General features: G+C 39.5%; 4 protein-coding genes across 4 annotated transcripts; all 4 read left to right on the top strand.

Moving 5' to 3' along the window:
• Positions 1–2059: 2059 nt before the first annotated feature.
• Positions 2060–6546, top strand: LOC116708180 (extracellular calcium-sensing receptor-like). Its single transcript, XM_032546009.1, has 8 exons — positions 2060–2442; positions 3200–3494; positions 3579–3868; positions 4035–4330; positions 4579–4784; positions 4897–5118; positions 5191–5314; positions 5392–6546. Exons 1-8 carry the CDS (start codon positions 2189–2191, stop codon positions 6294–6296), a joined length of 2592 nt encoding a protein of 863 aa, XP_032401900.1. The 5' UTR covers positions 2060–2188; the 3' UTR covers positions 6297–6546.
• Positions 6547–7822: 1276 nt separating this feature from the next.
• Positions 7823–11992, top strand: LOC116708183 (extracellular calcium-sensing receptor-like). The gene is made up of 8 exons (XM_032546012.1): positions 7823–7997; positions 8344–8638; positions 8731–9020; positions 9188–9483; positions 9753–9958; positions 10072–10293; positions 10366–10489; positions 10566–11992. Exons 1-8 carry the CDS (start codon positions 7891–7893, stop codon positions 11468–11470), a joined length of 2445 nt encoding a protein of 814 aa, XP_032401903.1. The 5' UTR covers positions 7823–7890; the 3' UTR covers positions 11471–11992.
• A 4465-nt stretch (positions 11993–16457) lies between these two features.
• Positions 16458–20983, top strand: LOC116737217 (extracellular calcium-sensing receptor-like). The gene is made up of 8 exons (XM_032590241.1): positions 16458–16759; positions 17214–17508; positions 17601–17890; positions 18526–18821; positions 19095–19300; positions 19392–19613; positions 19688–19811; positions 19883–20983. Exons 1-8 carry the CDS (start codon positions 16473–16475, stop codon positions 20779–20781), a joined length of 2619 nt encoding a protein of 872 aa, XP_032446132.1. The 5' UTR covers positions 16458–16472; the 3' UTR covers positions 20782–20983.
• Positions 20984–21668: 685 nt separating this feature from the next.
• Positions 21669–26295, top strand: LOC116737215 (extracellular calcium-sensing receptor-like). Its single transcript, XM_032590240.1, has 8 exons — positions 21669–21963; positions 22392–22686; positions 22797–23086; positions 23293–23588; positions 24366–24571; positions 24666–24887; positions 24966–25089; positions 25175–26295. Exons 1-8 carry the CDS (start codon positions 21725–21727, stop codon positions 26071–26073), a joined length of 2571 nt encoding a protein of 856 aa, XP_032446131.1. The 5' UTR covers positions 21669–21724; the 3' UTR covers positions 26074–26295.
• Positions 26296–26957: the final 662 nt, after the last annotated feature.

Genomic DNA, 26957 nt, shown 5'->3' with positions numbered 1-26957 from the left:
GATTGATATAAGCCTTTATAGTTTTGCTCTGTCACATCATCAGATCATCAGTCAAAGAATAACTACTGTTATTCCTTGACTATGGTTAAGACCTAAATATAAAACTGAAACAACTTTAAGCTGATTTCATTAAACCACGACGATCAGTAATATCAATTGTAGAATTTGTAGACCTTTTCCAGTTTGTCACACAGATGCAATGCATATTCCGTGTCCTGCAAAAGTATTCATACCTCTTGAACATTTCCATATTTTGTCACATTACAACCACAAACAAATATATTTCATTGGAATTTAACGTGACAGACACAGTGGTACGCAATTGTCAAATAGAAATAAAATTTAACACGATTCAAAACATTTTCTTACAAATAAAAAACTGAAAAGTGCAGTGTGCAAAAGTATCCAGACTCCCCTGAGTCAATACTTTTGGAACCACCTTTTGCTACAACTCCAGCTGCAAGTCTTCTAGGAATCGTCTCTACCAGCTTTTTGCACCTAGTGATGGAAGTTTTTGCCTATTCTTTACAAAACAGCTCAAGGTCAGTCAGATTAGATGAAGAGCATTTGTCTACAGCAGTTTTCAGATCTTGCCACAGACTCTCAAATGGGTCTAGGTCTGTACTTTGACTGGGCCATTCTGACAAATGAATTTGTTTTATTTTGAATTGGCCCCTTGTAGCCCTGACTTTATGTTTAGGGTCGCTGTCCTGCTGGAAGGTGAACAGCCATCCTAGTTTCAAGTCTTTGCAGACTCCAACAGGTTTTCTTTCAAGATTGTCCTGTATTCGGTTCCACCCATCCACTTTGACCATCTTCCATGTCCCTGCTGAAGAGAAGCACCCCCAGAGCATCATGGTGCCACCACCATATTTGACAGTGGTGATGGTGTGTCCAGAGTGATGTCCATTGCTAGTTCTCTGCCTCACATAGCTCTTTGAATTTTGGGGGAAAAGTTCAATAATGATCTCATTTGACCAAAGCACCATCTTCAGGGCTTCCGGAAAACTGCAAAAAGGACTTCTTGTGGTTTCGTTTTGTCAATGGCGTCCTTCTTGCCACTTCCATAAAGACCACGTGTTCCTTGGACTTCATGCCGCTGTTTGCGCCCCAATATTCTCTTAGCCAACCTCTGAGGCCATCACAGAGCAGCTGGGTTTGTACTGAGATTAGATTACACACAGGTGGACGATATTTAGTCTTAAGCAATCATCAGGCAACTTCTGAGAGCAATTGGTTGTGCTTAGAATAAAGGGGAAGAATTCTTTTGCACACAACACTTTTCAGACATTTCAGGTTTTTGTTTGTAAAAAAAACATTTTGAATCATGCTTAAATTTCTTTCTATTTCACAATTGTGTACCACTTTTAGCAGGTCTTTCACATAAAATTCCAATAAAAACGGTGTGTATATATATATATATATATAACAGATGTAAGACCCTTCTATTTTTAATCTTCTTCAAACCAACATTAACTCTATTATTACTCAATGAGATGTTTAAATATGAATGTAAAAAAAACAACCAAATACCTGCCTATGAATCTAAAGTTACTTTGTTTTAAATACTTGCTCCATTTCTATTTTATTTGTCATACAATTTAGTGTTTTGAGTCTTAATCCCATGTTTCTGTTTTACCTTTATCTTGCTGCACTGTTTTGTTGTTTAACTCTACAAGATACAGTGTTGTTCATGATTTAGTAAACAAAACGGATGCTACCAGTTAGCAACTACTGCTAACATCACTCACCAGAGCTCCAGGAAAAGCATTGTGGTTAAACTTGACAAAAAACCTTGTTGTCCGCAAAAAGCCGAACTATGAAAGAGTCATAATTTGCTAAGCCAAGTCGTAACACATAAAAGGTTGTATTTTTATGATATTCCGGGATTTTGCACACAGCAGAGCTAATAAGGACGTGCCCTTTATTCTACTACTTCTACTACAGATATAGGTGATAGTGCGCCCCCTAGTGGTGCCGATTAAAATTCTGCAGCTTTATCATAAAGAGGAGTTTATGTTTTACATGGGTTGCAACAACAGGCATGATGCTGCTTTCAAAATCCATGGCTGGTAAGAGCAAATCAGACAGCTAGATGATGTAATCTATGTGATGTAATGATGATGTTTTGGAGAAGAGTTATATGGAGCAGTAGCAAAACTCACAGCCACCTTTAGAGACTTGAGGGATGGAGAACTCATCTCTCCTTATTGGCTTAAGACTGGCTCATATTTGGCTCATATTTGTTGCTTTTGGTGTACCAGACAGAGGCAAAAATGGGGCTTTAGCTATCAACTGTACTCTGCAGGGTACAGCTCGTATACCTGCATTCTCAATGGATGGGGAGTTCATTATCGGCGGGGTTTTTGCAATCCACTACAAGGAGCTCACAAAGATTCACAGCTACACCACTGCGCCTGAGCCGCCCACCTGCACAGGGAGGTTGGTAAGAGGGAGCATGGGATATGAAGACAGTGTTATGCTGAAAACTGAATAGGCTTTTATTTGTATGCTGCAAACAATGATTTATTTAACATTTCTTTTGTTTGTCTTTTGTTTTTTTGTAATTATGCATGACCTGAAAATTAATTTCAACAGAGAAAAGGTCCATATACAGTACAGACCAAAAGTTTGGACACACCTTTTAATTCAATGAGTTTCCTTTATTTTCATGACTATTGACATTGTAGATTCACACTGAAGGCATCAAAACTATGAATAACACATGTGGAAATATGCACTAAACAAAAAAGTGTAAAACAACTGAAAATACCCCTTATATTCTAGTTTCTTCAAAGTAGCAACCTTTTGCTGTGATTACTGCTTTGCACACACTCTGCATTTTCTCAATGAGCTTCAAGAGGTAGTCACCTGAAATGGTTTTCACTTCATAGGTGCCCTGTCAGGTTAATAAGTGGGATTTATTGCCTTATAAATAGTCATGAAAATAAAGAAAACCCATTCAATTAGAAAGGTGTGTCCAAACTTTTGGTCTGTACTGTATATGTTAGTGGCGTTGTGTAAATGACACAACTTCGACTCCCAAGGTGCATAGAAAGGGTCAGAAGTGATAAGACACAACTTTATTAGTAGATGATACTCTTTAGTTTATGGTATTATCTGGTTTGTGAAAATGTAAATAGATTTTCTTTAAAAAATATAAATAACTAAACGGTAACTTGTAAATGTCTGTGTGCAGTATCAACAGTCGTGAACTGCGCTTCGGTCGTGCAATGATCTTTGCAATTGAGGAGATAAACAACAGCACAGAGCTGCTGCCTGGGATTAAACTCGGGTATAAGATCTACGATTCATGCGCCTCTGTGACTGTGGCCACTCATGTGGCATTTCAGCTGTCAAACGGGGAGGACCCCGTGATCCAGACAGGACATAATTGTTCTAATGTAGGCATGGTAACGGGTGTTATTGGTGACTCTGGATCCACACAATCCATCAGCATTTCACGCATCTTTGGTCCCTTCAATATTCCTCTGGTGAGTAGTTTGAAATCTTTAAAAGCTGTAAAAATTACTTAGTGTATGTCTGTTAAAAAGATCTTTTGTTTGTTGTTGTTTTAGGTGAGCCACTTTGCTACCTGTGCCTGCCTGTCAGATAAGAAGCAGTTTCCGACTTTCTTCAGAACGATTCCCAGTGACCATTACCAAGCTGATGCGTTGGCCAAACTGGTGAAACACTTTGGCTGGACTTGGATCGGAACAATCCATTCTGACTCAGATTATGGCAGGAATGGCATGGCCTCTTTTCTTGAAGCAGCACACAGAGAAGGGATCTGTGTGGAGTACACTGAAGCTTTCCATCGAACTGACCCAAAGAGCAAGATCCAAACAGTCGCTGATGTTATCCGCAGGTTTATGCATCTTTGATTTGGTTTGTGTACTTCCGGCTAGACACAGAACCATTTTGAAGCAATATTTAAAAAGATAGAGAATGAAATCTTTTACCTTTATTTCACTAAATCTAAAAAGTCCTGAAAAGGTTTAAGTTTTAGACAATACAATCTATTGTCTTTTCAGGTCGACAGCAGTCACAATAGTGGCATTTATTGCTGATGGTGATATAAAACTCCTGTTCGAAGAGCTAAACCAACAACCTTCTTCGCCTCGTCAGTGGATTGGAAGTGAGGGCTGGATAACAGACCTTCAGCTGATGAGATTCAGTTTCTGTGCAGGAGCCATTGGAGTTGCTATTCAGCAATCTGTCATCCCAGGACTTGGAGACTTCCTGCTGGGTCTCTCTCCCTCTCAAGTAGCCGCCTCCTCCGTCCTCACAGACTTCTGGGAGGAAGCATTCAACTGCAGCTTGACGAAAAGTGAGAAACAAACATAATCAATTCCCAATTATGTTTAGATTTTGTTTTTAAATGATCAAACACTTTATGCAGAAACCAATATGTGTTCTCTATTGATTTTCAAAATTAACTCTATGTTACAATATATTTTATATAATATGCACTACACAGTAATTTTCATCTCCATTTTGTACATTACACTCATCCTAAAAGATTTATCATGTAAAATTAATGTATAACAACACTTTATTCTTTATTTCCTTTCTCAGATACCATTGCGAAAGAGATGCTTTGTGATGGAACTAAAGACTTAATGACACTCAAGATCCCGTATACTGAAACGTCTAAATTCAGAATTACCAACATGGTGTACAAGGCTGTTTATGCCATAGCACACGCTATTCACAATGCAGTGTGTCAGGAAACTAATTTCACTAATACCTGTAAGAAACAAAAAGGGTTGGACTTAAATCAGGTGAGTTCAAATGAAAGCAAAATATTTTCTCTTGATAGAAATAAATATTTTTTTGCTATTTCACTGTTGTTGAAATTCTATTTGCTCACTTTTATTATTTACATCTTGTCAGGTTCATACTGAGCTAAAGAGAGTGAATTTTACCCAGAATGGTTACCATGTGTCTTTTGATGCTAATGGAGACCCGGTGGCTTCATATGATGTTGTTAACTGGCAGAAAAGTGAGAGTGGAGATATTGAACTGGTAACAGTGGGATACTATGATGCTTCGCTGCCAAAAGGCCAGGAGTTTCGTATTAACAGGAACTTAACATGGTTGGATGGAGACACGGAAGTAATGAAAAAAGTGCAACATTGCTCATCTTCTTGAAAACCATTTATTTCACTAATTTTGTTTCTGTTTCAGGTTCCAGTGTCAGTTTGCTCAGAGAGTTGTCCTCCAGGAACTCATAAAGTGTTGCAGAAAGGAAAACCAATCTGCTGCTATGACTGTATACCATGTCCTGAAGGAGAGATCAGTAATATGACAGGTGATTGTAATGTTTTTATGAAAATTTGTATCATCAAACAGTAAAGAACGAACAGCTGTTTATAACTTTATTTTCAGATTCTCCTGATTGCATTCCGTGTCCAGGAGAGTTTTGGCCAAATGCAAGGAGAGATGGTTGTTTCCCGAAACCTGTGGAGTTTCTTTCCTTCGATGAAGTCCTGTCAATCATCCTGGCTGCATTCTCCATCAGTGGAGCCTTTCTGGCCATCATTACAGCAGTGATTTTCTTCCATCACAGAACAACTCCGATTGTCAGAGCCAACAACTCTGAGCTGAGCTTCCTGCTGCTCTTCTCTCTGACTCTGTGTTTCTTATGTTCACTAACTTTCATTGGAGCCCCCTCTGAGTGGTCCTGCATGCTGCGGCACACAGCGTTTGGCATCACATTTGTTCTCTGTATCTCCTGTGTTCTTGGGAAAACTATAGTGGTTCTAATGGCCTTTAAAGCTACACTTCCTGGTAACAATGTCATGAAATGGTTTGGACCTTTACAACAAAGAATGACTGTAGTGTCTGTAACTTTAATTCAAGTTATAATATGTATCGTTTGGTTGGTTGTGAGTCCTCCCTTCCCAGTGAAAAATCTGACCACCTACAAGGAGAAGATCATCCTGGAATGTGCGTTAGGCTCTGCTGTTGGTTTCTGGGCTGTGCTCGGCTACATCGGCCTGCTGGCTGTGTTTTGCTTTGTGTTAGCTGTTCTAGCTCGGAAACTACCTGATAATTTTAATGAAGCCAAGATGATAACCTTCAGCATGTTGATATTCTGTGCAGTCTGGATCACCTTCATCCCAGCTTATGTCAGCTCTCCTGGAAAATTAACTGTGGCTGTGGAGATATTTGCTATTCTGGCCTCCAGTTTTGGACTGATACTGTGTATATTTGCTCCAAAGTGTTTCATTATTTTGTTTCAGCCCGAAAAAAACACCAAAAAACATTTAATGAACAAAAGCCCAATGTAAAATGTGAATGTCTTGAACATCAAATTGCCAGCAATGATGTGATAAGTCATGCAAGAAAACTTAAACTGCTTATGCTCACCAAATATGTGTCACGTTTATTTTGCTTTTTTACATTTTAGAATAATGTTGAAGCCTTGGGGAAATGAGAGGTTTAAAATTAGTCACTGTGATATGAATATCTTATGACATATCTTGTAATATCATCAAATTTGTTTAAATTTGCAAATTAAATTTGAAATCAATATCTTCATATTGATGAGTCTGGATTTCACATTTTATTTCATGTTTTGTTTCAATGCACTTGAGTCAACCCCTGATAAGCCATAATTCAGTAGTACACATGGAATGGTTTCCATGTGTACCCAATCCCTCTAAAGATTGACATGATCCTTTAAAGTCTTGATCTAGCTGATCATCAGATCGTAGCAGACAATGGTTGCATAACTAATCATAATTTTGTTGGTTCTAGTCACATAACTTTAGAACTGCTAACACACATTAACATTTGGAGCATCCATGTCTTATGCTGTCTCTTGTTATATTCAATTCGATCCCCTAGCGCCCCCTGCCGATAACTTCTTTAACAGCAACTATGATTACAGTTGTTACTGAAAATAATAAATGTCCCTAAGTTCATTTAACTATATTATGTTAATGATCTTGACAGCCAAGCATCTGATGTAGTGAATACTTCCTTGTTCAGTACCATACTGTTGTAAGAGGAAGGATCCTATTTGTTTTGATCTTTTAAAAATATATATTCCTCTATTAGTACTCAATGAGATGTTTAAATTTGAATGTGTCCAAAAAAAGCCCATTTATCTACAGTTCTTTTGTTTGAAATACTTGCTCCATTTCCATTTTATTTGCATTATTGTGTGTTTTTAGTTTTAATTGTGTGTTTTTAGTCTTATTTCTGTTTTTCTTGCATCTTGTTGCACTGTTTGTTTGTACTCTACAAGGCACAATCTTGAAGTAAATAAAAAAGAAGCTATCAGTTAGCAATTGATGCTAACGTGACTCGCCAGAGAAAAATACTTAATACAAAACTCTCTCGTCCCCAAAAAGCCCAACTATAAACGAGTTATAATCTGTTAAGCCAAGTCGGAACACATAAAAAAAAAGTTTGCATGGTACACTTCGGGTGTAGTTTTTTATTATGTTTTGGGACGTTTCTGGCACACAGCAAGTCAAAAGAGGACTTGCTCTTTATCCTCCTCCTACTACACGTAGGTAAAAGCGCGCCCCCTGCTGGTGCCAATTAAAATTCTCCAGTTATATCACATGGGTTGCAACAACAAGAACGACGCTGCTACCAAAATCCATGGCTGGTAAGAGCAAATGAGACAGCTAGATGATGCAATCTATGTGATGTAATGATGATGTTTTGGAGAAGAGTTATATGGAGCAGTAGCAAAACTCACAGCCACCTTTAGAGACTTGAGGGATGGAGAACTCATCTCTCCTTATTGGCTTAAGACTGGCTCATATTTGGCTCATATTTGTTGCTTTTGGTGTACCAGATAGAGGCAAAAATGGGGCTCTGGCTATCAACTGTACTCTGCAGGGTACAGCTCGTATACCTGCATTCTCAATGGATGGGGAGTTCATTATTGGTGGGGTTTCTTCCTTTCGTTACAAGGAGATCACAAAGATTCACAGCTACACCACTGTGCCTGAGCCGCCCACCTGCACAGGGAGGTTGGTAAGAGGGAGACTGGTGGGAAATGACGTGATTTATACTGAAAACTGAAAAGCTTTTTATTTGCATGCTGCAAAGTGCAATGATTTATTTAACAGATTTTTTTGTAAATATTTTTAACATCAAAATAAAATTTCAACAGAGTAAAAATCAGTTTCTGTATTGATGTCCTTGTGTACATGGCACAACTTCATCTTTCAAGGTGCATAGAAAGGGTCAGAAATGATAAGAAACAACTTTATTAGTAGATGATACTCTTTAGTTTATGGTATTATCTGGTTTGACACTGTAAGCGGATTTTCGTCAAAAAAAAAAAAGCAGTAACATGTAAATGTATGTGTGCAGTATCAACAGCCGTGAACTGCGCTTCGGTCGTGCAATGATCTTTGCAATTGAGGAGATAAACAACAGCACAGAGCTGCTGCCTGGGATTAAACTCGGGTATAAGATCTACGATTCATGCGCCTCTGTGACTGTGGCCACTCATGTGGCATTTCAGCTGTCAAACGGGGAGGACCCCGTGATCCAGACAGGACATAATTGTTCTAATGTAGGCATGGTAACGGGTGTTATTGGTGACTCTGGATCCACTCCATCTATTGGCATGTCACGCATCTTTGGGCCCTTCAATATTCCTCTGGTAAGTTTGAATTTATTACAAAATATAAAAATGTATTTTATTGTATGTCTGTTAAAAATATATCTTTTTTTATTGTTTTGTTTTTGTTTTAGGTGAGCCACTTTGCTACCTGTGCCTGCCTGTCAGACAAGAAGCAGTTTCCGACTTTCTTCAGAACGATTCCCAGTGACCATTACCAAGCTGATGCGTTGGCCAAACTGGTGAAACACTTTGGCTGGACTTGGATCGGAACAATCCATTCTGACTCAGATTATGGAAGGAATGGCATGGCCTCTTTTCTTGAAGCAGCACACAGAGAAGGAATCTGTGTGGAGTACACTGAAGCTTTCTATCGGACTGACCCAAAGAGCAAGATCCAAAGAGTCGCTGACGTTATCCGCAGGTTTATGCCTCTTTGATTTGGTTTGTGTTCTTTGGCTAGATACAGAAATGTTTTGTAACTATTTTTAAAAAGTTAAACAATTAAATATTCCACTTTTATTACAGTAAATCTAGAAAGTGCTGGAAAGGTGTATCGGTTTTACACAATAAAATCTATTGTCTTTTCAGGTCGACAGCAATTGCTATAGTGGCATTTATAGCTGATGGTGATATAAAATTTCTATTAGAGGAGTTAAACCAACAACCTTCTTCGCCTCGTCAGTGGATTGGAAGTGAGGGCTGGATAACAGACCTTCAGCTGATGAGATTCAGTTTCTGTGCAGGAGCCATTGGAGTTGCTATTCAGCAATCTGTCATCCCAGGACTTGGAGACTTCCTGCTGGGTCTCTCTCCCTCTGAAGTAGCCGCCTCCTCCGTCCTCACAGACTTCTGGGAGGAAGCATTCAACTGCAGCTTGACAAATAGTGAGAAATAATCATAGTCAATTCCCAATTATGTTTAGATTTTGTTTTTAAATGATCAAACACTTCATGTAGAAATCAATGTGTTCTCTATTGATTTTCAAAATTAACTCTATGTCACAATATATTTTATATAATATGCACTACACAGTAATTTTCATTTCCATTTTGCACAATACACTTTAATGGGTGTAACTGAGCTGAAATTCTAAAAGATTTATTATGTAAAATTAATGTATAACAACACTTTATTCTTTTTTGCCCTTTCTCAGATACCATTGCGAAAGAGAGGCTTTGTGATGGAACTGAAGACTTAATGACACTCAAGATCCCGTATACTGAAACGTCTAAATTCAGAATTACCAACATGGTGTACAAGGCTGTTTATTCCATAGCACACGCTATTCACAATGCAGTGTGTGAGGAAACTAATTTCACTAATACCTGTAAGAAACAAAACAGGTTGGACGTAAATCAGGTGGGATTAAATGAAAGCTAAAAATTTCCTCTTGATAGAAATAAATTTTTTTTTTGCTAGTTCACTGTTGTTGAAATTCTATTTGCTCACTTTTATTATTTACATCTTGTCAGGTTTTTACTGAGCTAAAGAGAGTGAATTTTACCCAGAATGGTTACCATGTGTCTTTTGATGCTAATGGAGACCCGGTGGCTTCATATGATGTTGTTAACTGGCAGAAAAGTGAGAGTGGAGATATTGAACTGGTAACAGTGGGATACTATGATGCTTCGCTGCCAAAAGGCCAGGAGTTTCGTATTAACAGGAACTTAACCTGGTTGGATGGAGACACGGAAGTAATGAAAAAAGTGCAACATTGCTCATCTTCTTGAAAACCATTTATTTCACTATTTTTGTTTCTGTTTCAGGTTCCAGTGTCAGTTTGCTCAGAGAGTTGTCCTCCAGGAACTCGTAAAGTGTTGCAAAAAGGAAAACCAATCTGCTGCTATGACTGTATACCATGTCCTGAAGGAGAGATCAGTAATATGACAGGTGATTGTAATGTTTTTATGAAAATTTGTATCATAAAATAATAAAGTGCTATGATGCTGTATGACTTCATTTTCAGATTCTCCTGATTGCTTCCCATGCCCCAGAGAGTTCTGGCCAAATCCAAAGAGAGATGCTTGTTTCCCAAAACCTGTGGAGTTTCTTTCCTTCGATGAAGTCCTGTCAATCATCTTGGCTGTATTCTCTGTTGGTGGAGCCTTTCTGGCCATCATTACAGGAATGCTTTTCTACCATCACAGAACAACTCCAATTGTCAGAGCCAACAACTCTGAGCTGAGCTTCCTGCTGCTCTTCTCTCTGACTCTGTGTTTCTTATGTTCATTAACTTTCATTGGAGCCCCCTCTGAGTGGTCCTGCATGCTGCGGCACACAGCGTTTGGCATCACATTTGTTCTCTGTATCTCCTGTGTTCTTGGGAAAACTATAGTGGTTCTAATGGCCTTTAAAGCTACACTTCCTGGTAACAATGTCATGAAATGGTTTGGACCTGTACAACAAAGAATGACTGTAGTGTCTGTAACTTTAATTCAAGTTATAATATGTATCATTTGGTTGGTTGTGAGTCCTCCCTTCCCAGTGAAAAACCTGACCACCTACAAGGAGAAGATCATCCTGGAATGTGCGTTAGGCTCTGCTGTTGGTTTCTGGGCTGTGCTCGGCTACATCGGCCTGCTGGCTGTGTTTTGCTTTGTGTTAGCTGTTCTAGCTCGGAAACTACCTGATAATTTTAACGAAGCCAAGATGATAACCTTCAGCATGTTGATATTCTGTGCAGTCTGGATCACCTTCATCCCAGCTTATGTCAGCTCTCCTGGAAAATTTACTGTGGCTGTGGAGATATTTGCTATTCTGGCCTCCAGTTTTGGACTGATACTGTGTATATTTGCTCCAAAGTGTTTCATTATTTTGTTTCAGCCAGAGAAGAATACTAGGAAATATTTAATGAACAAAAACCCAATGTAAAATATGAATGTGTAATGATGTGATGTCAGATTTTAATAAGTCATGTAATGCTTAAATTGATCATGCTTCCAAAATACTTATTGTTTTACTTATTTTTATTCTAACTGTATTTTATATTGGTTTTTTTTAATTAAAGTTCATCTTTAAATTTTCAAATTACATTTTAATTTTATGATTTGGACTTAACTTTTGATTTTGTTTTTTTTTTCAGTTCTGCTGAATGGACACAATAAATCATCTTCGAGTTATACATTTTGAAGGTTCCCCTGAAGTTCACTGTGTCGTTAATATTTTGATCTACTTTATAAAATTTTCTGATTATTTTCTTTTATTTATTTCAATAAGCCACAGAACCCAGAACTATGTATTGGTCAGACACAAAAATGTTGAAATTTTTTTTATTATGTTTGATAGATTTAATGCATTGATACTGCAACCATTGAAACTGAATGTGGATAGTTATTTGTCTGGCCTTTCTGAGTACTGCACTATTAAAAATGTCACATGTGTTTTTGTGACCTACAAATAGGCTTTCCTGTTATCTTAATGAGTTTAGAGAATCTGTTTTTGTCCTTTCTTCGAGAGCTACCATTTTGCAATTTTCAAATCCCTTCTTTAACACCTGAACATGACGGAAAGCACATTAAAAGGGCAGCACTGTGTATTTCCCAGGCTGTTACGTCCAAAAGGGCACAACATATTTGAGGACACAGATGCAAGAGTGAGGATTCAAATATTCTCTTTATTCAAAAACTCTCCAGGAAATGTCTTTTGGTTCAGAAAAAAAGAGAGTTAAATACCCTCACTCCTCGTGTCCAAGAAAAAAACAAAACAAAACCCCCAAAGTATTAACAGAATGATGGAGATGGTGAGCCGATCAAAAAGAACAAAAAGATACAGCAGGGGGCCAACCCTATATGGGGCCTTCGAAGCCCCTGCTAGTTCCGACTAAAGCAAAAAAGAACCTACTGCAAAAGAAAGAAATGAAAATAGGACAAGCAGTCCCACCAGGCCAAGATCTCAACAAAAAAGCAAACAAGCAAAGGCTAACAAAAACTACCGCATGGGAGGCTGGAGAAGTCAACTTTCGTCCTACAGCCACTGGTTACGTACTCGCTCCTTAGCAGGATGCATCCCCGGTGATAGTGGAGCGAGCACGAACGAGACAAAAAGCGGGACTACTGCACGCACTACTACACACGGACCAACAGCGCCACAGTTTAAAGCAGTCAAATTAATTACAAAAATAAGAAATTATCCAAACTCGAAAATATATTAAGAAAATCGAGACCCAGGGAAGTTTTGTATCCCAAAGTCCATGTCAGGCTGTCCACCATAGGGGATGAAAGGGGTTATTCTATATAGTCAAGAATGAAAGGAGAAATTTAATGTCAGTAATGTGAGTTTTCAAAATGTCATTGTGCACTTAGACTGATTGGCCAGAAGGTGGCAGCATACGGGGTGATAGGGCTCTTTGCACCTCAGCTTCCGCGTTTGGGGAAAAGCGGCTCGATCGTTTCCGATCTATTGAAAAAGGCTCTTTACACTGGGTGTTTACAGGGCTTGTCCAAGGTAACAATTAATGATGAACATCGATCCGAAGCCCCGACAAGTAGCTGGAGAAAGGTTTTAAGATATTCACCTCGTTATACGTTCACAGATACGAAGGTGAGTTTTACTTTCTTTAAACTTTGTGGCTAACATTAGCTTTAGCTTATGCTATTAGGCAATATTCTCTGACATTTTTCTTGTAAAAATGTGCTATTTAAGTATCTAAACATTTTTCATCCATTCTAACGGACAATGTTTTTACCTTACGTTCAAGTGTATTACGTGTGTTTGTTGTCGTTAGTGTCAGAGACCAAGTAACGGGGGATTTTACGGTTTGGGCTTTTTGCTTCTGAAGCATGAGGAACAACAAGCCCATAGCTTAACAGCAGAGCAGCTCTGGTGTTGGAGTTCTAGTTCAGCTCACTGTTCAGGTTCAAAGTTGTTGCTTTTAGAAAAATATGGCCGTGTTTCGTTTTATTAGTTTTGCATGCTTCTCGTGAAGCAGCACGGTGTTTACAGCAGTGTGTACAGGCAGATCAGTTGCTCGGCTGTGTTGAGGAAAATTATTGATTTTGGTGCTTAATGCAGTTACTTTTACGCATGTGTAAAAGGGTAGGTTTGATACTCTTGTTTTGAACCGGACAGACAGGGGTTAGAATGCAGATCACTAAATGGGGCCGCTTGCAGCCCGGCCAGAACACAGAAACATAAATTAACATTCTTGCAGGCAGTTGGGGGGAGATCTGCTGCGAGTTCAGCATCTGCGATGGTGTGAAACTAATGCAAAATAGAAGATTGAAACCCCTTAACATTTAATTTCTAAGTATTAATACCATGTTTTTACTGAAGATTGTATTATCTCATTTTAAAAACTATTAAAGGATGAATGTATTTGAAAACTGTATTATCTGTGACGATATTAGAAGCAAATGGAAATTGTTTGAATGAAAATGTTTTCTTTACTATTAGAAAATGGCTCAGGAAAGTATACTTTATTTTGTCCTGTGGATTTTATGTATTATTTTGGCAGAACTTAATCTTTTGGGGGGCTGAGTGTGCAAAAGCAAAAAAGGGGTTTGCAAAGATAACATTTTTTGAAAAATTACCAGATGCAAGTCTCTTCGAGAACGTTAGGAGAGATAATGGAAGAGACGTCAGATTTATGGGTGTCTGCGAAATCTTATCTTAAGACTCTCGGCGCCGGGGACATTCGTACCTGGTATCGTCCAAGATTAACTGGTCCGCCCTTGTCTCTCGACAGAAACCAGACGCCTTTGGAACTTCGTTGTAAATTGGGAGACTTCTCAAGTTTCCTGTAGTCCCTACGGGAGTTTCTAATTGGTTAAAGAGCGGAACGCCTTAGTTGAATATATTAAATTGAAGAAACACCCACTCAGTATAAAACTTCATGTAAACGTTAAAAATTCAGAATGCTACCACTGTTTTGCTTTTTGGGATAAAAAGCTTTCTCCAAAGACGCGTCTTTGCCCCCCTTGTTTCTTTGTGTTTCTTTTTCTATTTCTCCTGTTACAGGTAATGAATATATCTCTGTATCTCTGCAGCTTTGTTAATTGATTCATGCGTTGTTTGGTGTGGAATTAAACTCTGTGATCTGTGACGTCAACGTGCAGTGTCGTGGTTTCACTTCCTCCAGCCGCAGCCCGCCTGCCAGCGATTCCGGGACTCTAAGGAAGAAGGAGCCAAACTTTTTGTCCAAAGTTAATGTTAAATTATACTTCCTTAATAGCTGTCTGGCTCTGGTCTGCTCTCTCGTTCCCATAAACTCTCTTTCAGGCTGAATACAGAAGTGATTCCATGGAAACAACACAGGAGGCTCCTTTACCTTCTTCTTTAGGCTGAAGAAGTTGATCCGGAGTGAAGTGAAGGTTGTAAACTTTGCTGTGCGGCGTTAGCTTTAAGTGGTAGCGACGAATATTCACAAGCCACCGTCTTCTTAATTCAGGACCGCTTGGAAATCCATGAAAACTTAAAAGCCCATTATATTAGGAAGACAACAAAGTGCATAGTATTGTTTTATTTTCTAGGTGTCATGGTAACTCAAAGCGGAAAAAAGAGAGCCGCATTTGCGCATGCGGTTGTGACGTCAGCGCGGCAGGTGTAAAGAGCCCATTTGTAGTCAAATTTCTATGACGCACCAGTGCGCTCGTCAATGAAAGTCATGGAAACGACGTTATCGTTGGCAACCCTATAAAAAGCCCTGACCTTCGGAATTCTTTCCCTTTGCGACGGGACTTTTGAAAGAGACGCCTGAAGGAGCATTAGAAGCCTCGGAAGGTTTGAGCTTGTTGAGAAGTCTGCTGCTTTGGAGCAGCATGCTTCAAAGCATAAATGAAATCCAAGAATGGCCAAAAGATCGCTCTCTCCAGGACATCCTGATGTTTGCCACCAGTTTAAACACACCACCTCCGTCTGGAATTCTGCCAACACCCAAACTGAGTTTTCAGGCCACATCTGGCTTTCCTGTCAGAAGCACCTGGTCAAACACTATCAAAATGCCGATGTCCAAGGCATACGATCAGTTTAAAAAGACATGGACTTTGGGATGCAAAACTCCTCTGGGTTTGGACTTTCTTAAATTCAAATACAGAATCACCAAACACAAATGTGGCAAGTTCCACCAGGTGTTTGCTAATTACTGTTGGCTAGTCTGGAGTGGCGTGAAGGAGTGGAGGGAGTGGGGCCCTCTATGAGGCAGTCGTTTTGTCATCACAGCCCTCAAAGATGGCGCTCAGTCCACAGCTGAATGGTTGCCATGGGAGATTAAAGGATTTCTCAAACATGCATGAAAGAATCAAAGCAACACTCCAGGCATGTCTTTGATGATGGAATAACATTATAACATGATGTAAAGGTAAATAAAGTTGTTGAAGTTGTTAAAGTTGTCCTGCTCCTTTAAGGACTACATCTGTTTTTGTATTCCTAAAACTGTGGGTCTTATCAGTGAATGTACTCATGTAGTTATGTATTTTCACCATTTCCAAAAGCTGGTGATTGGGAATAGCAAAGAAACTTTGCCTGATCGCCCAACTACACTCAACCCCAACCTCACTTTCTCTTTTTTATTCAGTAAAACAATAACGAGCATCCCCACAACATGAGGCGGTCAAATCCTAATTTATGAAACAGTTCTTTTTTTTCCTTTTGCATTTCAGGCTTATGAATGTTTTTGTAAAGAACTTATGGTGCCGGACGTTAAAGCTTGCAGCTAAAACCAGACAGTCCATCCAAAAGATTTTGCCAATATAAAAAGCGAAGTTCGTTTAAACAGAGAAAAGAAAACAAAATCTACACTGTAAAATTAAACACACAACCAACGGTTGCTGGGTCAGAGCATGTGATTTTTGAGCAGAAATAACCAGACGTATAAAAGAGGAGGCTCGTAAACCAGTACAAGCACAGCTAGAGAGAGAGAGATTCGAGCAGTCAAGGAATGGAAATCTGGAGATCAGCTTTACGTTTATTGGAGCTGATGGCAGTAGTCGTCTCTGGTGGGTTTCTGGACGGTTTGAAAACCCGGAGTGGACTCACGGAGGCTGAAAGTGGTGCCAGCACTGAGACTCCATCGGTAGAATGTACCCTGCAGGGTTCCCCTCGCTCACCTGTCTACTCAGCAGACGGGGACTTTATCATTGGAGGTGTTTTCTCTATTCATTACCAACTTTACACAGTGATCTATAATTACACCACCAAGCCTGAGCCTCCAAGGTGCGCAGGGAGGTCAGTAAGATAAGAGAGAGAAATTGACAGGATGTTAAAGATTTACAAATAGATTTATTAAGGATGCACAGACAAGGGCTTTTTTTCATGTTGAAACAATACTGTGTATTTCTTTAGTAATATTGTGCAGAATTTTAAGTAGATGCTATTGCAACTTGTTTCTGCTTCTTTACAAAAACGCACACTTTGGTTTGCTACTGGCCAGTAAATCTAAATATTACATGGTCAACATTGCTAGTTGGGAGTTTGACTCTTTCTAGCTGCCACATTGAAATTCACCTTAAGTTTTGAATAATGTGTGATTTCATACTTTGAATTCTGTCAGGAAAAATATTTTAATTGTTGTGGTGAAGAGATAAAATACGGCACCAAATGGATTCTAAGGGGGTTTTTTTTGTATAAAGTTTCTGTGCAATTTCTTCGGATTTCTTTCTTCTTTTTTTTTTCTGCTTAGTATTGATGCCCGGGAACTGCGCTTCTCTCGTTCAATGATCTTTGCCATCGAAGAGATAAATAATCGCACGGATCTGCTGCCAGGCACCAAACTCGGATATCAGATCTACGATTCATGCGCGTCCGTGCCCGTCGCCGTCCACGTGGCGTTCCAGCTGTCAAACGGCCAGGACCCCGTGTTTTACAAAGGCGTCAACTGTTCTCGGTCCGGCATGGTGATGGCTGCCGTTGGTGAATCTGGATCTACACCATCCATCAGCATGTCACGCATCATGGGTTCTTTTAACATCCCTCAAGTAAATATTCACTTTATTTGAAGCTGAGGATAGAAAGAGATGATTTTTCTGCACATTAATCTTGTTTATAAAGACATCATGTTTTGCTCTAGGTGAGCCACTATGCCACTTGTGCTTGTCTGTCAGATAAGCAACACTACCCAAATTTCTTCAGAACAATTCCCAGTGACCAGTTCCAAGCTGACGCCCTGGCCAAGCTGGTGAAACACTTTGGTTGGACTTGGATAGGAGCCGTCCACTCGGACTCGGATTATGGGAATAGCGGCATGGCGTCTTTTCTTGAAGCGGCTCTCAGAGAGGGCATCTGTGTGGAGTACACTGAATCTTTCTTTAGAACTGACCCAGGCAGCAAGATTCAAAGAGTCGCTGACGCCATCCGCAGGTGACACTTGTCTGATTTTGCTGACCCTTCACTGCAACAACAGAAAATCTTGTCAAGAATTTTTGTTCTAGTTTCTAGTGCAAATTTAATTTACAAGTGACTTACAAGATATAGGAGCTTGTTTTGAGTCAATAATTTGTTAATATTGATGAAAAAGAACGATTTCTAAATGAAATAATCTGACAGGAGAGCAAGACATTTTAATTTATAATATGGGGAAAATGTATAGTTCCACTCACAGACTATTCCCCTTATAACTAGTACTTTTTCATCAATATTAAGGAATGAATCACCTAAAACAACCAATTTCTTGAACAAGCTACTTCTGAGTTAGTTTTTTCTTATTTCAAGTGTACCAAGATATTTGCACTAGAAATTAGAAAGTACTTTGTAAGATTGTGTGTTATTGCAGTGTTTGCATAAACGTCTGTTGTCGTTCAGAAATTACAAATAAGATTACAGTCTATTTATGGAAAAGTATTCTTGTGCTTTTTATCCCCTTTGCATGTAAAAAACAAAGATCCAAAGAAAATCTACTTTTATCATGAAATACCCGTATGTTTGCCTTTAGATTAGGCAGCACAAAATGTAAATTACTAACGACAATGTTTTTGCCTTTTCATGTAATTTCACAGGTCAACAGCCATGGTTGTTGTGGCATTTATTGCCTCTGGAGACATGAGGGTCCTGCTGGAGGAGCTGGATCGTGCTCCTCCACCACCTCGCCAGTGGATTGGCAGTGAGTCCTGGGTGACCGACACTTTCATGGTCAGATACAGTTTCTGTGCGGGGGCCATTGGAGTTGCTATTCCGCAGTCTGTCATCCCAGGCCTGAGAGATTTCCTCCTGGGTCTCACTCCCTCTGAAGCGGCTGCCTCCCCACTGCTCACTGAGTTCTGGGAGGATGCATTCAACTGCAGCCTGACAAAAAGTACGAGCAATTTTCTGAATTCTGAGATGTTTTGTATTTTTATTTCTCACATAGTATTAAAAATACTGTCTGCTTTCAGACCAGACACAAAAAGTCTGCTATGTTTACATCCGGTACTGAATTTTCCAGTTATACCGGTTGAGTTTCAATTTTTTTTTTTCTTTCTTTTAATGGTGAGAAAAAAAATAGGACTGTGTGGTCAATGTTTAAGTTACATAAAATTGCGGTAAAATGTTTTATCATTTGACATAAAACAGTTATTTGTGTCTTCAGATCCTGCTGCAAACAAGGGCGAGTGTGACGGAACGGAAGACCTGAAAAGGCTGGAGAACCCGTACACCAAAACATCTCAGCTGAGAGTGACTAACATGGTGTACAAGGCCGCTTATGCTGTAGCGCATGCTTTTCACAATGCACTGTGTCGGAAAATAAACTCCACCATTCAGTGTGACAAATTCATCAAAGTGAATGCAAATCAGGTTAGTCCAAATGAAAACCAGGGTTAGGAGTCTCTTCTTTTATTATTATTATTATTACTACCTATTTGCCATTGTTTCTTTGTTGTTCCAGATTTTTTCTGAAATAAAGAAAGTCAATTTTTCTCAAAATGGTTACCATGTCTCGTTTGATGCTAATGGGGATCCCGTAGCTGCGTATGAGGTGGTCAACTGGCAAACAACTGAGAGTGGAGGCACTGAGGTAGTGACTGTGGGTTATTATGATGCGTCATTGCCAGGAGGACAGCAGGTCCAGATCAATAGGAACATAACGTGGATGGAGGGAGGATCACAAGTAATGACAGTAACAGTTTAACAGGTGAGGAGTTTGTGTCTTAAAATAATATTTTTACATTTTCTTGCTTACAGGTTCCAGTGTCAGTTTGCTCACAGAGTTGTCCTCCAGGAACTCGTAAAGTGTTGCAGAAAGGAAAACCAATCTGCTGCTATGACTGTATACCATGTCCTGAAGGAGAGATCAGTAATATGACAGGTGAAATCTATGATTTTTTCAGAATCATTAAATGTGTAGCCAATTAAAACCCTCAATGGTTTCATTTTTAGACTCGCCTGATTGCTTCCCATGCCCCAGAGAGTTCTGGCCAAATGCAAAGAGAGATGCTTGCATCCCCAAACCTGTGGAGTTTCTTTCCTTCGATGAAGTCCTGTCAATCATTCTGGCTGCATTCTCCATCAGTGGAGTCTTTCTGGCCATCATGACAGCAGTGATTTTCTTCTATCACAGAACAACTCCGATTGTCAGAGCCAACAACTCTGAGCTGAGTTTCCTGCTTCTTTTTGCTTTGACTCTGTGTTTCTTATGTTCATTAACTTTCATTGGAGCCCCCTCTGAGTGGTCCTGCATGCTGCGGCACACAGCGTTTGGCATCACATTTGTTCTCTGTATCTCCTGTGTTCTTGGGAAAACTATAGTGGTTCTAATGGCCTTTAAAGCTACACTTCCTGGTAGTAATGCAATGAAATGGTTTGGTCCTCCACAACAAAGAATGACTGTAGTGTCTTTTACCTTTATTCAAGTTATAATATGTATCATTTGGTTGGTTGTGAGTCCTCCCTTCCCAGTGAAAAATCTGACCACCTACAAGGAGAAGATCATCCTGGAATGTGCGTTAGGCTCTGCTGTTGGTTTCTGGGCTGTGCTCGGCTACATCGGCCTGCTGGCTGTGTTTTGCTTTGTGTTAGCTGTTCTAGCTCGGAAGCTACCTGATAATTTTAACGAAGCCAAGATGATAACCTTCAGCATGTTGATATTCTGTGCGGTCTGGATCACCTTCATCCCAGCTTATGTCAGCTCTCCTGGAAAATTTACTGTGGCTGTGGAGATATTTGCTATTCTGGCCTCCAGTTTTGGACTGATACTGTGTATATTTGCTCCAAAGTGTTTCATTATTTTGTTTCAGCCAGAAAAGAACACCAAAAAATATTTGATGACTAAAAAATAATGTTTCAGGTGTTTTCAAACAATGACAATGATTTCAGTTTAAGTAAAATTTTATATGTATGTTGTCAGAAATGTTATCTTTTCAAAATTTTGACAAATGTCTTCTGCTTCTGTCTAATTCTGACAATGTCCCTTTAACCTGTTGTTGATTTCTTTGACAAGTATTTGTTTACATCACAAACAAATAAAACTGTTGTAGGTAACTTTTGCGGAAATCCGATTTTTGCGTTTTTCTTAAAACCGTCTTCTTGTTGTCACAGTATAACATGGAACAGATAGTTTGTGGAAAGAAATGAGCTCCTCTCTCTGCTCTCTGTTCTACTGCTATTTGCAGAAATCCACTGCTTGGACTGAAATACCAACATGAGCCTGGAGGAGAGTCATAGCGCTATACTGAAGCTGTGCTAATACACAACAGTGGGGTTTTGGGGGAGTAAAACTCACTACTACATCAAAATACGAAGAAAAAAAAAGAAATGTTTTTTGTAGTTACAGCAGTAATGACACCATGAACACCAAAAGAGGAGCTGGCTTCAAAATTGGCATGACTCCATGTTCCAAACTTATTTTTGTATTGTCAAATTACACAATTATATGGTTTTATAAAGCGGATCAAGTTTATCTGAATAAGAAAATATAAAAAAATACATGTATATTACACTCCAAACTACTAAAAAAATATATCACCAAAAACACATAAGCAATGTTTATATGCGGTATAAATGAATAAAAGAAAAAAATCTAATATTTAATAAGAAATTGTAAAAGAAGTCAGAGAAGCAAACAAATGAGGTTGTACCCTCCTCAGGTAAATGATCACCTGACGTATAATGGAGAAGGCTTAAAAAGCTATAAAACACACTTTTACTCCCACAGACTCTTGAGGAATGGAGATCTGGGCTGCTTTCAATGCCCTGAGACTGGCTGTTTGTTTGCTGGAGCTGATGTCAGTGCCTAACCTGGGTGGGTGTGTGGACAGACTGAGACAGAGGACAGAGTCCACAGACCCTCTCACTCAGGCTGGTGCATCGGTGCAGTGCACCCTGCAGGGTACGCCTCGCGCGTCAGCTTTCTCGAAGGACGGGGACTTTGTTATCGGAGGCATTTTCTCAATTCATTACCAGGTTTACACAGTGATTAATAATTACACCACCAAGCCTGAGCCTCCCAGATGCACAGGGAGGTTAGTGTGGAGAAGTGAAAAAGTGAACCATAGAAATGTGAAGTTTTGCTGTATTTATTTATTTATTTTGCAATTTCATGTTGTATATTAGAAAAGGATTTAATTATTTTTTTGTTGTTGTTATAATGAATGCTCTTCTAGTTATTAACAGAACATTTGTTACCTCAAATAACAGAGGCCTCATTTAGGATAATGGAAAAAAAAACCCCACTTACATACATTTAGGATTTATACATAATAAAACAAGTATGTAACATCAAAAAATGTGAAACTGTAATTAAAAAAAAAAAATCAGTATGATAAGTTTCATTTATGTTTTGGATATGCAGATGAATTATGTCATCAGTTGTTTTCTGTTAAGTCCGACCGATTTCGTGACTATTTGGTGCCAGGTGTTGTCTAAACATCCACCCTCTGGTTTTGTGCAGCTTGAACTCTCGCGTCCTGCGCTTCTCGCGCGCAATGATCTTTGCAATTGAGGAAATAAACAACAGTTCCCAGCTGCTCCCCGGCGTCAATCTCGGATATCAGATCTATGACTCGTGCGTAGCGGTGCCCGTGGCCGCGCACGTTGCGTTTCAGCTGTCAAACGGCCAGGACCCCGTGTTTCACCAGGGCGGGAGCTGTTCTCGGTCCGGAGTGGTGCTGGCTGCTGTGGGAGACTCTGGATCCACTCCATCCATCAGCATTTCGCGCATCTTCCGCTCCTTCAGCATTCCATTGGTAAGAAGTGCAGATTTATCGCAAACTAAAATTCTAAAGTGTATTTCTACTTCTATTAAATTGGAAAAAAAAAAATAATTTACAAATGGTTTGTTTAATTACATCTTTAGGTGAGCCCATTTGCCACATGTGCCTGTCTGTCAGATAAGCAGCAGCATCCGACGTTTTTCAGAACCATTCCCAGTGACCAGTACCAAGCTGACGCGCTGGCCAAGCTGGTGAAACACTTCGGCTGGACTTGGATTGGCGCGGTGCGCTCCGACTCGGATTATGGAAATTATGGCATGGCGTCCTTTCTCGACGCAGCGCTCAGAGAGGGGATCTGCGTGGAGTACTCTGAAGCCTTCTACCGGACCGACCCGCCGAGCAAGATCCAAAGACTCGCCGATGTGATCCGAAGGTTTCTGAACGTTTCAAATGCTGCTTTTTGCAGACAGATTATGTGACAGAAGATTACTTTATGTGCTCGTTCTTGTCCATTTTCTCAGTTACATTGAAGCCCAGATGCCCAGAGTTGATGTCTGTTTTCATGCATAAACAGTAAGTCACAAAAATACGTGTTTAAAAGATTAATTCATTTAACTTGTATGTATTTTGTGAACCCAGATCAACAGCCGTTGTTGTTGTGGCCTTCGCGGCCTCTGGCGACATGAAGGTCCTGTTAGAGGAGCTGGCCCGGGACCCCCCTCCACCTCGTCAGTGGATCGGAAGTGAGGGCTGGGTGACGGATCCTCACTTGATGAGCGTCGGGTTTTGCGCCGGCGCCATCGGAGTTGCCATCCAACGATCTGTGATCCCAGGGCTGAGAGATTTCCTCCTGGACCTCTCTCCCTCTGACGTGGCTGCGTCCTCCGTGCTGACCGAGTTCTGGGAGGAGGCGTTCAACTGCAGCCTGACAGAAAGTGAGGACCCCGCGATTTAAACTGTCATCTGTTCCATAAACGCATTTTTATGATAAGAGATTACATCTCATTTACATATTTAAACCGAGACATTTCTTTTAATATTCATGAATGAAATCTTGGTAGGACAAAGGATCCAAGCATTTTTTTTTTTTTTTTTCATTCAACTTCATTTGTTTTACCTGCTGTTTTACATAGTGGCTCATCTTTATTTCATTTAGTAATTTCTTTCATACAGTAATTTATACTTAAACATAGTTTTGAAGACGTACTATTTCTACTGCTACGACTATTGCTAATAAAATTACTACTACTAATAATAAATGTCTCATTTTATACAAACGCGTTTTAATGAAAATGAACCTTTTGTTTTCTTAAAATATTTTTCGTAGCGTTTAAAAGATTTTGGTAAGGATCGGGGATGATTTCTGTCATTTCAGTGTGTGCTTAGGTTCAAAAGTAGGATGTCATAAAAAGTGCTTCTGTATTCTTTTTTTAAACTCTTCTTCAAATGTATGTGATTGAAAAGCCCAGCGCTGCGTCACTTCTGACCACTTTTAATTCTCTCTCAACTTAACAAACATGAAGTGAAGCCGGAGTGTTTCAGCTATTCTAGACCCTCAAGAATGACGTCACACACTCACAAACTGCACAAACTGCTGGCATGCATTCCTGTGAGCTGCGTCAAAACATGTTGAACCCATGTCCTAATGCTTAAAGTCCAAGGCGAGTGTGCAAATGTTCTTCCACGGACTAAAAGCGTTTATCCGTTTCCAGAGGCTGACTTGAACAAAAGAGTGTGCGACGGAACCGAAGACATTAAGAGGCTTGAGAACCCGTACACTGAGACGTCTCAGTTGAGAGCGACCAACATGGTTTACAAGGCTGTTTATGCGATAGCACATGCCATTCACAATGCGATGTGTGAGGAAAGCAACGCCACCGTTCGGTGTGACAAACACGCCAGCTTAGAGCCGAAACAGGTTAGTTTGAGTGAAAAAGGTGATCTGGAAGCTTTTTTTTTTAAAGTGGGGGCCGTTGATTCCTTTCTGTCTCTGTTTCTTTCTTACTTTACAGGTTTTCACTGAGTTAAAGAAAGTCAACTTTTCCAGAAATGGCTATCATGTTTCTTTTGATGATAAAGGTGATCCTGTGGCTTTTTACGAGCTGGTCAACTGGCAAAGCAACAAAAATGGAGTTATTGAGCTGGTATCAGTGGGGTACTATGATGCATCACTGCCGACGGGAGAGCAGTTCCGTATCAACGGGAACTTAATCTGGCTGGACGGTGGAACACAAGTAACGAGGCTAATGATCAGAACTGCAATTGTTTGCTATACTGGCGAAGCTGTTATTTTGACCTTTTCTCTGTTTCAGGTTCCAGTGTCAGTTTGCTCAGAGAGTTGTCCTCCAGGAACTCGTAAAGTGTTGCAGAAAGGAAAACCAATCTGCTGCTATGACTGTATACCATGTCCTGAAGGAGAGATCAGTAATATGACAGGTAAGCTCTTTCGCATAAATGTTTGCACGATTAGATAATTCCAAAATAAAAATGCATTTGTGTTATTTATTTACTTTTTTTTTAGATTCTCCTGATTGTTTTCTGTGCCATGACGAATTCTGGCCTAATCCAGAGAAAGAGGCTTGTCTCCCCAAACCTGTGGAGTTTCTTACCTTTGACGAAGTCCTGGGAATCATTCTGGTTGTATTCTCTGTTAGTGGAGCCTGTCTTACAATTGCAGCAGCGGTTATTTTTTTCCATCACAGAACAACTCCAATTGTCAGAGCCAACAACTCAGAGCTGAGCTTCCTGCTGCTCTTCTCTCTGACTCTGTGTTTCTTATGTTCATTAACTTTCATTGGAGCCCCCTCTGAGTGGTCCTGCATGCTGCGGCACACAGCGTTTGGCATCACATTTGTTCTCTGTATCTCCTGTGTTCTTGGGAAAACTATAGTGGTTCTAATGGCCTTTAAAGCTACACTTCCTGGTAGTAATGCTATGAAATGGTTTGGTCCAACACAGCAAAGAATGACTGTCATGTTTCTCACTTTAATTCAAGTTTTAATATGTATCATTTGGTTGGTTGTGAGTCCTCCCTTCCCAGTGAAAAATCTGACCACCTACAAGGAGAAGATCATCCTGGAATGTGCGTTAGGCTCTGCTGTTGGTTTCTGGGCTGTGCTCGGCTACATCGGCCTGCTGGCTGTGTTTTGCTTTGTGTTAGCTGTTCTAGCTCGGAAACTACCTGATAATTTCAACGAAGCCAAGATGATAACCTTCAGCATGTTGATATTCTGTGCAGTCTGGATCACCTTCATCCCAGCTTATGTCAGCTCTCCTGGAAAATTTACTGTGGCTGTGGAGATATTTGCTATTCTGGCCTCCAGTTTTGCACTGATACTGTGTATATTTGCTCCAAAGTGTTTCATTATTTTGTTTCAGCCGGAGAAGAACACCAAGAAATTTCTCATGAACAAAAACTAATCCCACATTGTCAAAGACTTGAAAACACAATCACTTTTTAAGCAGAGGTGATGGCAACTCATTTAATTTCAAAAGTTCTATAATTGGAATTCTTAACATAATTCTTAACTGACTTCCTTCAAATCTCGACTAAAAACCCACCTGTTTAGGATTGTATTTGAAACGTAATCAATTACACATTTAATGATGGAACTTGACTTCATGTCATGGTTTGATTGTTGATTCTATGTTGCATTGTGTTTCTGTGTTTGATATGATGTAAAGCACTTTGAAATGCCTTGCTGCTGAAAGTTGCTATACAAATTAAATTTGATTTGATTTGATAATTTTAGTAAATTAAGACATTGCATATGACTACACTAGACTGACATGACGTTTGTATGTTAACAAAAAGAAGAAGCAAGTAACACATGTAGAAACAGGCAAATTTTGACGTAAGCATGAAAAAAGCAAATGAATTGAAGTGTAATTTATCTCTGATTTAAATTAAACATTTTTTAGATGTTTTTACTTGGTGTCTGTAAACATTTAGCTTCGACTGTATTCCCTATCTGTGATACGTGGCAGAATAATTTCCGGTTCAAATGTCAACTGCGCTGCTATCCTATCAGTGATAGCCCATGTTTTTCACTGCACCTACTTCTTGTTGTTCTTTTTTTTTCTTACGTAAGAGTTGGTATAAGAATGAATTAGTTAGCTTAAAGTTGCAGTAGGGAGTTTTGAGAAAAAGGCTGACTTAGCCCATTGTAAGGGGATAATAAAATATATTTTTAAAATAAAAATGTGTTTTTATTTGAAAAATAAAATAAAATACCTTCCGCAACTCTAATTAATGATGAAATACATAAGCTTAACCTGCCTGTAACATTACCTTGTTATGTGAT

The sequence above is a fragment of the Xiphophorus hellerii genome, chromosome 18, assembly GCF_003331165.1.
Source record: "Xiphophorus hellerii strain 12219 chromosome 18, Xiphophorus_hellerii-4.1, whole genome shotgun sequence".
In the NCBI taxonomy this organism is placed as follows: domain Eukaryota; kingdom Metazoa; phylum Chordata; class Actinopteri; order Cyprinodontiformes; family Poeciliidae; genus Xiphophorus; species Xiphophorus hellerii.
The sequence above is the reverse complement of the archived record's forward strand: the minus strand, read 5'-3'. Positions and strand labels throughout refer to the sequence as shown.

Excerpts from the sequence above, each read along its gene's own strand:
- LOC116737215 (XM_032590240.1), top strand. The coding sequence starts at position 21,725 with ATGTCAGTGCCTAACCTGGGTGGGTGTGTGGACAGACTGAGACAGAGG. Across the intron at positions 23,087-23,292 it reads CTCGCCGATGTGATCCGAAG|ATCAACAGCCGTTGTTGTTG; the intron begins GTTTCTGAACGT and ends TTGTGAACCCAG. Across the intron at positions 24,572-24,665 it reads CCAGCTTAGAGCCGAAACAG|GTTTTCACTGAGTTAAAGAA; the intron begins GTTAGTTTGAGT and ends CTTACTTTACAG.
- LOC116737217 (XM_032590241.1), top strand. The coding sequence starts at position 16,473 with ATGGAAATCTGGAGATCAGCTTTACGTTTATTGGAGCTGATGGCAGTA. Across the intron at positions 19,614-19,687 it reads GGATGGAGGGAGGATCACAA|GTTCCAGTGTCAGTTTGCTC; the intron begins GTAATGACAGTA and ends TCTTGCTTACAG. Across the intron at positions 19,812-19,882 it reads AGAGATCAGTAATATGACAG|ACTCGCCTGATTGCTTCCCA; the intron begins GTGAAATCTATG and ends TTTCATTTTTAG.
- LOC116708183 (XM_032546012.1), top strand. The coding sequence starts at position 7,891 with ATGGATGGGGAGTTCATTATTGGTGGGGTTTCTTCCTTTCGTTACAAG. Across the intron at positions 9,959-10,071 it reads ACAGGTTGGACGTAAATCAG|GTTTTTACTGAGCTAAAGAG; the intron begins GTGGGATTAAAT and ends ACATCTTGTCAG. Across the intron at positions 10,294-10,365 it reads GGTTGGATGGAGACACGGAA|GTTCCAGTGTCAGTTTGCTC; the intron begins GTAATGAAAAAA and ends TTTCTGTTTCAG.
- LOC116708180 (XM_032546009.1), top strand. The coding sequence starts at position 2,189 with ATGGAGAACTCATCTCTCCTTATTGGCTTAAGACTGGCTCATATTTGG. Across the intron at positions 5,119-5,190 it reads GGTTGGATGGAGACACGGAA|GTTCCAGTGTCAGTTTGCTC; the intron begins GTAATGAAAAAA and ends TTTCTGTTTCAG. Across the intron at positions 5,315-5,391 it reads AGAGATCAGTAATATGACAG|ATTCTCCTGATTGCATTCCG; the intron begins GTGATTGTAATG and ends CTTTATTTTCAG.